At 51.8% G+C, this 11,676-nt stretch overlaps 1 protein-coding gene across 4 annotated transcripts in view; it reads left to right on the top strand.

Moving 5' to 3' along the window:
• zswim7 (zinc finger, SWIM-type containing 7) overlaps positions 1 to 11,676 on the top strand; it is a 129,061-nt gene that overhangs the window by 3,977 nt on the left and 113,408 nt on the right. For all 4 annotated transcript variants that reach the window (XR_011963349.1, XR_011963350.1, XM_072590137.1 and 1 more), the window contains exon 2: positions 3,854 to 3,950. Coding sequence is in view for 2 of the 4 variants with exons in the window: in XM_072590137.1 (XP_072446238.1) it covers positions 3,854 to 3,950 (97 nt within the window). In the remaining 2 variants the exon portion in view is untranslated. The remainder of the gene's footprint in view (positions 1 to 3,853; positions 3,951 to 11,676) is intronic.

The following is an 11,676-nucleotide window of genomic DNA, read 5'->3' as shown; positions in this document are numbered from 1 at the left end:
ACACACACACACCCCCCCCACACACACACACCCCCACACACACCCCCACACACACCCCCACACACACCCCCCACACACACCCCCACACACACCCCCACACACACCCCCACACACACCCCCACACACACCCCCACACACACACACCCCACACCACACACCCCACACACACACCCCCACACACACCCCCCACCCACACACACCCCCCACACCCACCCCCCACACACACCCCCCACACACACCCCCCACACACACCCCCCACACACACCCCCCACACACACACCCCACACACACACACACACCCACACACCCCCCCCACACACACACACCCCCCACACACACACCCCCCACACACACACACACACCCCCACACACACACACCCACACACACACCCCCCACACACACACCCCACACACACACACCCCCCATACACACACACACTCCCAACATACACACCCCCCCACACACCCACACACACACCCCACACACACACCCCCCCCACACACACACCCCCCCCCCCACACACACACACACCCCACACACACACACACACCCCCACACACACACACCCCCACACACACACCCCCCCACACACACACACCCCCCACACACACACCCCCACACACACACCCCCCCACACACACACCCCCCCCACACACACACCCCCCCACACACACACCCCCCCACACACACCCCCCCACACACACACACACCCCCACACCCCCCCCCACACACACCCCCCCACACACACACCCCCCCACACACACACCCCCCCACACACACACCCCCCCACACACACACACCCCCACACACACACCCCCCCCACACACACACCCCCCCACACACACACCCCCCACACACACACCCCCCCACACACACCCCCCCACACACACCCCCCACACACCCCCCCCCCACACACACCACACCCCCCACACACACCCCCCCACACACACACACCCCCCCACACACCCCCCCCACACACCCCCCCCCACACACACCCCCCCCCACACACACCCCCCCCCCCACACACACCCCCCCCCACACACACCCCCCCCCACACACACCCCCCACACACACCCCCCCACACACACCGCCCCCCCCACACACCCCCCCCCACACACACCCCCCCCCACACACACCCCCCCCACACACACCCCCCCCCCACACACCCCCCCCCCACACACACACCCCCCCCCACACACCCCCCCCACACACACACCCCCCCCACACACACACCCCCCCCACACACACACCCCCCCCACACACACACCCCCCCCACACACACACCCCCCCCACACACACACCCCCCCCACACACACACCCACCCCCCGACACACCCACCCCCCGACCCCCCTACACATACCCCCACACAACCCATGCCCCCACGCCCCCCAAACACCCCCCACACACCCGCACACCCCCACACCCACCCAAACACCCCCCCACGCACCCACCCACACCTCCCCAACCCTCACACGCCCCACCCACACACACCCACACACCCCAACCCCACCACACGCACACCCACCCTCCACGCACACCCACCCTCCACACACGCGCACACACACACCCCACCACCCTCCCCACACACCCCCACCTCCCCACACACCCCCACCTCCCCACACACCCCCACCTCCCCACACACCCCCACCCATCTCCCACACAAACCCCACCCCACACACGCACACCCACGCCCCCCACACCCACCCCCCAACCGCCCTAAACATACCCCCACACACACCCACGCACCCCCACCCGCCTACACACACCCCCACCCCCCAGCACACCCCCACGCCCCCCCGAACACACCACACACACCAGCACACCGCCCCAAACACCCACCTGCACACCCCCACGCCCCCCCAACCCCCCCCACACACCCACCCACCCAAACACCCCCCCACATGCCCCCACACGTCCCCGTCCCCCACATGCCCGACACACACACAAACACACCAACCCCCATACACATCTGCACCCCTTATACACCCCCACACTCACCCCACTCCCTCCACACCCACACACCCACACTCACCCCACCTCCCCCCACAGCCCCACACACACTCACCCACACTCACCCCACCCCCCCATACACACCCCACAGCCCCCACCCCACTCCACACTCACCCCCCACCCCACTCCACACTCACCCCCCACCCCACTCCACACACACCCCCCACCCCACTCCACACACCCCCCCACCCCACACATCCCCCCCACCCCACACATCCCCCCCACACATCCCCACACCCACCCACCCCACCCACCTCACTATACACCCCCCACCCCACCATACACCCCCCCACCCCACCCACCCCACCATACACACCCCCCCACCCCACCCCACCCCACCCCACCCCACCCCACCCCACCCACCCCACCCCACCCACCCCACCCACCCCACCCCACCCCACCCACCCCACCCCACCCCACCCACCCCACCCCACCCACCCCACCCCACCCACCCCACCCACCATACACACCCCCCCCACCCCACCCACCGCACCATACACACCCCCCCACCCCACCATACACACCCCCCCACCGCACACACCCCCCCACCGCACACATCCCCCCACCCCACATACACCCCCACCCCACCCCACACACCCCACCCCACACACCCCACCCCACACACCCCACCCCACACACCCCACCCCACCCCACACCCCACCCCACCCCACCCCACCCCACCCACCCCACCCACCCCACCCCACCCACCCCACCATACACACCCCCCCACCCCACCCACCGCACCATACACACCCCCCCACCCCACCATACACACCCCCCCACCGCACACACCCCCCCACCGCACACACCCCCCCACCCCACATACACACCCCCACCCCACCCCACACACCCCACCCCACACACCCCACCCCACACACCCCACCCCACACACCCCACCCCACACACCCCACCCCACACACCCCACCCCACACACCCCACCCCACACACCCCACCCCACACACCCCATCCCACCCCCCCCATCCCACCCCCCCATCCCATCCCACCATCCCACCCACCCCACCCCACCCCACCCCACCCCACCCCACCCACCCCACCCCACCCACCCACCCCACCCCACCCCACCCCCCCCACCCCACCCCACCCCCCCCCACCCCACCCCCCCCACACACCCCACCCCACCCCACCCCCCCCCACCCCCCCCATCCCACCCCCCCCCATCCCACCCCCCCCCCATCCCACCCCCCCCCATCCCACCCCCCCCCCCATCCCACCCCCCCCCATCCCACCCCCCCCCATCCCACCCCCCCCCATCCCACCCCCCCCCCATCCCACCCCCCCCACCCCCCACCCCCCACCCCCCACCCCCCACCCCCCACCCCCCCCCCACCCCCCCCCCCACCCCCCACCCCACCCCCACCCCACCCCCACCCCACCCCCCACCCCACCACCCCCACCCCACCCCCCCCACCCCACCACCCCCACCCCCCCCACCCCCCCCACCCCACCACCCCCACCCCACCACCCCCACCCCCCCCACCCCACCACCCCCACCCCACCCCCCCCCACCCCACCCCACCCCCCCCCCCCACCCCACCCCCCCCCACCCCACCCATCCCCCACCACCCCCCCCACCACCCCCACCCATCCCCCACCACCCCACCACCCCCCCACAACCCATCCCCCACCACCCCCCCCACCCATCCCCCACCACCCCCCACCACCCCCCCCACCCATCCCCCACCACCCCACCCACCCATCCTCCCCCACCCCCACCCCCCACCCCACACACCCCCCTCACCCCCCACACACCCCACAAATAAATCGCATACACTTAATGCCATTTATTTTCTGTATAATTAGTCATTTTTGTTTCATTAATAGAGTCTGGGGGAAATCATGTCAACATCGGGCACCTTGCCAGTGGTTGCAGAAGAACTTCTGAAGAAAGTGAAACAGGTGTATCAAGAACTGTCACAATGTGAGTGATTCGGAAATTGGGCTGGTCATAGGAGGTTGTATGGGGGAGCACAAACCAGTGGGGTTTCTGTCACTATTCTCTATTACTCACATTGCAGCCAATTGATAAATGTCCTGTTTATTGCGTGTGTGCTATGCCATTATCTACATTGAGTGATTTCCATGAAATTGGGATGGGCTCAAGTTAGACTTACCACATTACAAGCCTTTCTCAAATTACTGAAATCCAATATTGAATCATCGTTGGAACAATTCTAATCACATGATAGGTTAATAGAGACATTTCCAGACAGGATTTCGAGCTGATGCCAAAGTGCTCAGGTATACATGTCAGAAAATGGTTTTCAGTCTGGCCTTCCTTTCACTTGAAAATAAGAAGTCTGTTTTTCTTTTATCTTAGCAAGTGTTGAAAGTCAGGTAACTTTAGCATCTGTTTAAATTAGTCACTTATACATTTGCAACAACATGTGGACTAGTGGGACTTGATTTCCAGTGCACTTTTAGTCCCAGGTAATGAACTCAGCAGGGGTTGCTGATGCTTATTAACTGCTCCATATAACTGAACCCTCCTCTTGTCACTTGTATAAACTCAAAGAATAGAAAGTGGAAGAGTGAAACAAAAACAGGGGAAAGGAACTTGTAGAGGGAGGAAGTGAGAATTCAGTGCCTAAATGTCTCAATTAAAAAGAACATTATTCAGAATGCTGGAAATTGCCCTCATGCAATTTATTAGGGGTTCAAAAGAGTATGTCCAAAAACAGAGCTGGTTTGTACGTTGAACAATAACTATAGGACCAAAGGTAAACACTGCTGAGTGCAGGACCAGCAAATAAGGCAGATGAGAGAGAAAAAGGATCTTTGTCAAAAAGTGATCCTTATTTCTTAAATGATGCAGTTAAATCCACAATTAAATTAAAGGAGACAGGAGATACTAAAACTCTTGCTGAGATAAACAAACTTTTTCCTCTCATTGAAAGGCAAAGTTTTAACAAATGGAACTTCGTGAGGATAAATATCTGTACCTTTGAGTATTGTTCACGAAGAACGTGACTTAATGTTCAAAAAAGAATGGTTGCAGTTCACAAAATCATAATGGTGCAGGAGGCGGCAATTTGGCTCATGTCTGCACCATCTGTTACCGAGTACCAATCTCCACATCCCTGTATGTAATTACTATCCAAAGAAATATCCAATATTCCTGAATGCTCAGTTTGAACCTGCAGCATCACATTTCTACGCAGTCCATTCCAGACCATGATTACTCAGGCAAAGGTTCCAGTACTGACCCCTGGAAAACTCCATACCTTCCTCCAGCCCAAAAATATCCATTGCTATTACACTCTGCTATCGCTTAGTAATTTTATATCCATGCTATGGCTGTCCTTTTATTCCATAATGCAGAATTTTGTGTGGCACTGTATCAAATACTTTCTGGAAATCCAAGTATACCATGCCAAAAGCATTACCTTCATCAACCTTTTCTGTTGCCTCTTCAAGGTAACTTAGAAGGTTACTGAAGTGACTTGTCTGATATTTGTTCTAGATTACAGGAAAAAGAGTTCATTATGTCACATAGCGGTTGGGAGGTTGGAACGCTGAGGGAGAAAGGATGTTGATAGTTTCGATTAAATAATTGGAACATGAGAATGGCAGAACAGTGGTGTGTCTAACTGCCAGACTGGAAAGTACAGACAGTCCCCCTGGGGTGGAGGGAGGGGAGAGAGGACATGGGGACAGAGAATAACAGATACAGCTAAAAGAAAGAGAAGGAATGACAGTGGGGTTCAGAATTGAAAGTGCTGAACTAAATATTAAATCTCGAAAGTTGTGAAGTGCCTCGCCTGAAGATGAGATATTGTTTCTCCAGTTTGCACGATGGAGCACTGCAGCATACAGGGGACAGACAAATAGGCATCAGTATAGGACTCTGTGTGAAAATGATCAGCTCTGGGAAGCTCCTGCTTGTGCCCAGACCAGAGGTGTTCTGCAAAGCGGTCACCAGTCTGCGTTTGGTTTCTCCATTGTAGAGTAGACCACATTGGGTGCAGCAAATACAGTACCCAAGGTTGGAGGAGGTACAGGTGAAGTGCTGCTTCACTAGAAAGACTGTTTAGGCCCTTGGATGGTGAGCAGGAAGGAGGAGAAGGAACAGGTGTTGCACCCTCTGCAGATGCATGGGGAAGGGGGTTGATGTTAGTGATTGACAAACGGACTAGGGTGTCCTGGAGGGAATGATCCCTGTGAAATGCAGACAGGGAGAGTGAGGGTAAGATGTGTTTGGCGGTGGTGTTCTGCTGGAGTTGTCTGAAATGGTGGAGAACGATCGTTTGAATGCAGAGGCTAGTGGGATGAGAAGTGAGGACAAGATGGCCCTGAATACGCTGTTGTAAGCGATGGGAAGGGGACAAGGGCAGAAGAAAGGCTGAATGCGGTTGAGGACCCTGTCAATCACAGTGGGCAGTAAACCACAGTTGTGGAAGAAGCAAGTCATGTCAGCAATACTGTTTTGGAAAGTGGCATCATCTGAACAGATGTGACATAGGTGAAAAAACTGAAGAACGGGATTGAATCCTTGCAGGATGTGGGGTGTGAGGAACTGTAGTGAAGGTAGCTATGGAAGTCAGTGGCTTTGTAGTGAATGGCAGTGTTTATTCCCTGAAATGTAGACAGAGAGGTCAAGGACAGGAAGGGAAGTGTCGGAAATGGACAATGTGAAAGTTGTGGAGGGGTGGAAATTGGAGATCCAGGCGGGAGCATGAAGTGGCACCAAAACAGTCAACAAAGAGAGTTGCAAAAGGAGGCCAGTGTCAGACTGGAACAAGGATTGTACCACATACCCCATCGTGAGGCAGGCATAACTTGGGCCCATGTAGGTGCCATTAACATCCTCATTGTTTAAGCCCAGGAAAGCAAGCTGAAATGAAAACAAATTTCAGCAATAAACAAACTTAGATGCATTTTTGACATCACTTCAATCAACCTAACTGAAGCAGTTGAACTAGTTCCTAAACCTGATGGCTCAATTAGGTATTGCATACATGCAGTGACAAGAACAGATTTGTGCACAATTCTTTGGTTAGAAAATTGTTTGGGTAGAAGTAGCAGTGCCTCATTCCTTTTTAGAGTGAGCTATTCAAGGCATACTGGAAAGTAGCATTGAATTCAGCAGCAAAAGAGATATCCACTTCTGTCATTCCAAAAGGGTCGTATTAATCTAGACTCATGCCATTCAGTTTTAAATACACTGCAGCCGTTTTACAAGGAGTGACAAACAAGCTGTTACTGATGTATCTAATTGTGTGGTTCTCTTCGATGACGTATTAATACACAGTAACAACAGGAAGAACATTTAGCAAACAGAAATGGAGGGCTTATCTAAGCAGGTCCAGTTAACTAACTTGAATGTAGATTTGCAAAAGCATGGGTAACTTGCCTAGGGCACGTTGTTGGACTTGGGCAAGTGTTGCCAAAAACAACGAAGTAAAGGCTTCGATATAATTCTACATTCCTAAATCTAAATGGAACATAATGAGATTTTTGGAAATGCATAACCTTTATCAGAAAATTGTGTTAAACCTTAATACAATAGCTGCAGTGGAGTTACAATGAAAACAGGCAATAGGGTTAGGAATAGAACATAGAACATTACAGCATAGTACAGGCCTTTCGGCCCTCGATGTTGCGCCGACCAGTCATACTAATCTGAAGCCCATCTAGCCTACACTGTTCCATGTACGTCCATATGCTTGTCCAATGACGACTTAAATGCACTTAAAGTTAGCGAATCTACTACCGTTGCAGGCAAAGCATTCCATACCCTTACTATTCTCTGAGTAAAGAAACTACCTCTGACATCTGTCCTGTATCTATCACCCCTCAATTTAAAGCTATGCCCCCTTGTGCTCGCCGTCACCATACTTGGAAAAAGGCTCTCCCTGTCCACCCTTTCTAACCCTCTGATTATCTTATATGTCTCAATTAAGTCACCTCTCAACTTTCTTCTCTCCAATGAAAGCAGCCTCCAGGTTCTCAGCCTTTCCTCGTAAGACCTCCCCTCCATACCAGGCAACATCCTAGTAAATCTCCTCTGCACCCTTTCTAAAGCTTCCACATCCTTCTTATAATGCGGTGTCCGGAACTGTACATATTGTTCCAAGTACGGCCGCGCCAGAGTTTTGTACAGCTGTAGCGTAACCTCCTGGTTCCGGAACTCAATCCCTCTTTTTATAAAAGCTAAAACACTGTCAACCTGGGTGGCAACTTTCAAGGATCTGTGTACCTGGACACCAAGATCTCTCTGCTCATCTATACTACCAAGAATCTTACCATTAGCCCAGTACTTTGCATTCCGGTTACTCTGACCAAAGTGAATCACCTCACACTTATCTGCATTAAACACCATTTGCCACCTCTCAGTCCAGCTCTACAGCTTATCTATGTCTCTCTGTAACCTACAACATCCTTCGTCACTATCCACAACCCCATCGCCCTTCGTGTCGTCTGCAAATTTACTACCCACCCTTCTCCACCCTCATCCAGGTTATTTATAAAAATGACTAACAGCAGTGGACCCGACACCGACCCTTGCAGTACACCACTAGTAACTGGACACCAGGATGAACATTTCCCATCAACCAGCACCCTCTGTCTTCTTTCAGCAAGCCAATTACTGATCCAAACTGCTATATCTCCCGTAATCCCATTCCTCCACATTTTGTACAATAGCCTACTGTGGGGAACCTTATCGAACGCCTTGCTGAAATCCATATACACCATATCAACCGGTTTACTCTCATCTACCTGTTTGGTCACCTTCTCAAAGTACTCAATAAGGTTTGTGAGGCCCGACCTACTCTTCACAAAACCGTGTTGACTATCCCTAATCAAATTATTCTTTTCTAGATGATTATAAATCCTATCTCTTTCGAACACTTTACAAACAACTGAAGTAAGGCTCACTGGTCTATAATTACCAGGGTTGTCTCTACTCCCCTTCTGGAACAGGGGAACCACATTTGCTATCCTCCAGTCTTCTGGCACTATTCCTGTAGACAATGATGATTTAAAGATCAATGTCAAAGGCTCGGCAATCTCTTCCCTGGCTTCCCAGAGGATCCTAGGATAAATCTCATCTGGCCCACGGGACTTATCTATTTTCACACTCTGCAGGATTTCTAATACCTCTTCCTTGTGAGCCTCAATCCCACCTAGTCTAGTAGCCTGCATCTCAGTATTCTCCTCGACGACATTGTCATTTTCTAGAGTGAATACTGTCAAAAAATATTCATTTAGTGCTTCCCCTATCTCCTCTGACTCCACACGCAACTTCCCACTACTATCCTTTATTGGCCCTAATCTTACTCTCAAACAGCTTTTTAGAAGCTGAGATCGTCCTCAAATATCAATTACTAGTAATCATCCCAACTTCACTAAAATATCAATTACTGGTAATCACCCCCAACTTCACTCAACCTTTTAAAATGCCAATTAATATTACTGACTTGGGATGGGTGTGGTCTGATTGCAAGATGATGAATCTGTACAGAGAAGCAAATGAGATACTTTTGGAAGAAATTAAATCAACGCCAACAGAAATATTCTGGAGAAAAGGAAACTCTGGGATTATTACTGTTAGGATATTGCGATTTGTCTATCTTAACTATGAAGAAACCCTGATATAAATTGATTGTAATCCACTGGCCCATGTTGAGGAATCTCAAATTTAGAATTCAAGATTATTTTGATGGAGCTTATTAATTGTAACAGTTGTTCTCATGGCTTGAAAATATAATATACCAGGCATATTATCCAGAATGTAATGATTCTGGAATAGTTTGAAGTTTCTTTAAAAAATGGCAAGAAGTTACACAAATCCTGTCCTGAGTGCATGAATGTAATTTCTTCTGTTCTATTATTCTATGTGTCATATGCTCATTCTAATGGAACACATTTTGAAATAGTATTTCACCTGAAGCGTGGAAGAATGTTGCGAACCATGTATATATAATTGGGAAATGGAAGATTTGAACTATTCTTCTGTTACAAAGGATTTACCTTATGACTCTTTGGAATGCACAAATTAGAATAAAAGATTGCCTCCTGTTTACAAAAAAGCTAAGTGACTATGGGAGAAAAGGTTTTATCAAAGAGATGAGAGAATGCTCAATGGCATATTGTATCTGGCCAACTGAGTTGTGGAAAAGGTCGAGAGCTGAAGGATGCTCAACAGCAGCCTGTGGAATTTTTCTGTTTTGCCCACAGACCTGAAATATTTGTAAGGAAGCAATGCTATCATCTCTATCTCTATCTCTCTCTGTCTCCTTTGCTCCTTCGCTACCCCCCCTGCCCATATATATGTATTTAAACCAATTGGAATAATATCTGTGAAGTATTTCCTGTGAATCTGAGAAAGCTTCAGAAATCATTATCTCTGATCTCAAATACTCTGAAAGTCAGGCTGTTAACTATGGCCAAAATATTGTCAGGGCCTAGAGCCTTTGCAGCATCTAGTACTTCTAGATGTTTCTTAACATTACACGGAGGAAATACAGGAGGGATGTAAGTAGAGGAGACCAAGTTGGTTCATCTACTCGCACTTCTAGCTAAGATTATTGCAAGCTGTTTCACACAGAGGGTGGTGTGTGCATGGAATGAGCTGCCAGAGGAAGTGGTGGAGGCTGGTACAATTGCAACATTTAAAAGGCATTTGGATGGGTATATGAATCGGAACGGTTTGCAAGAATATGGGCCGGGTGCTGGCAGGTGGGACTAGTTTGGGTTGGAAAACCTGGTCGGCATGGACGGGTTGAACCAAAGGGTCTGTTTCCATGCTGTACATCTCTATGACTCTAAGTGCTTCAGCTGTATCTTTTGCACTGACGTGCTGGCCTCCCCATTGAGGATGGGGATATTTGTGGAGCCACCTTCAGCAAGTCGGTTAATTGTCCACCACATTCACCAGGGGGAGTACGGTGGCTTAGTGGACCAGGGTTTGATTCCACCCTTGGGTAACTGTCTGTGTGGAGTTTGCATGTGCCTGCATGGTTTCTGCCTGGTGCTCCAGTTTCTTCCCACAGTCCAAAGATGTGCAGATTAGGTAGATTGACCATGCTAAATTACCCCATAGTGTGCAGGCTAGGTGGATTAGTCACAGTAAAATGAAGAGTTACAAGGATAGATTTGGGAGCTGGGTCTGCATGGAATGCTTTTCGAGGGTCAGTGCAAACTCTTGGCCAAATAGCTTCTATTTGCACTGTAGAAATTGTCTGATTCATGACTGGATGTGATAGCACTGCAGAGCTTAGATCCAGTCATTTACCTCTGCTTATCACTTGCTGCTTATGCTGTAAACCTTTTTTTTCAGTTTCACTAGTTTAACAGCTCTTTTAGGTATTCCTGGTGTGGCTCCTGGCACGTCATGCTATCACCCTGCGTCAAGTCAGGGTTGATCCCATCTTGATGGTGATGGTAGATTGGGGATAGTCTAAGCCATGAGGTGGTAGATTGTGCTGGAGTACAAAACTGTTGCTGTTGATGGCCCATAGCACTTCATGGATGCCCAACCTTGAGTTGCTAGATTTGTTCATAGTCTGTTCCATTTAGCACAGTGATAGTGCCAAACAACATGATGAAGGGTATTCTCAATGTGAAGGTAGGATTTTGTCTCCACAAGGACTGTGTGGGGGTCACTCTTACTGATACTGTCATGGGCAGACGTATCTGTGGCA

This window comes from Chiloscyllium punctatum, chromosome 19 (assembly GCF_047496795.1).
Source record: "Chiloscyllium punctatum isolate Juve2018m chromosome 19, sChiPun1.3, whole genome shotgun sequence".
Taxonomy (NCBI): Eukaryota; Metazoa; Chordata; class Chondrichthyes; order Orectolobiformes; family Hemiscylliidae; genus Chiloscyllium; species Chiloscyllium punctatum.
Note: the sequence above shows the minus strand (reverse complement) of the source record. Positions and strands in the feature narration are given on the sequence as shown.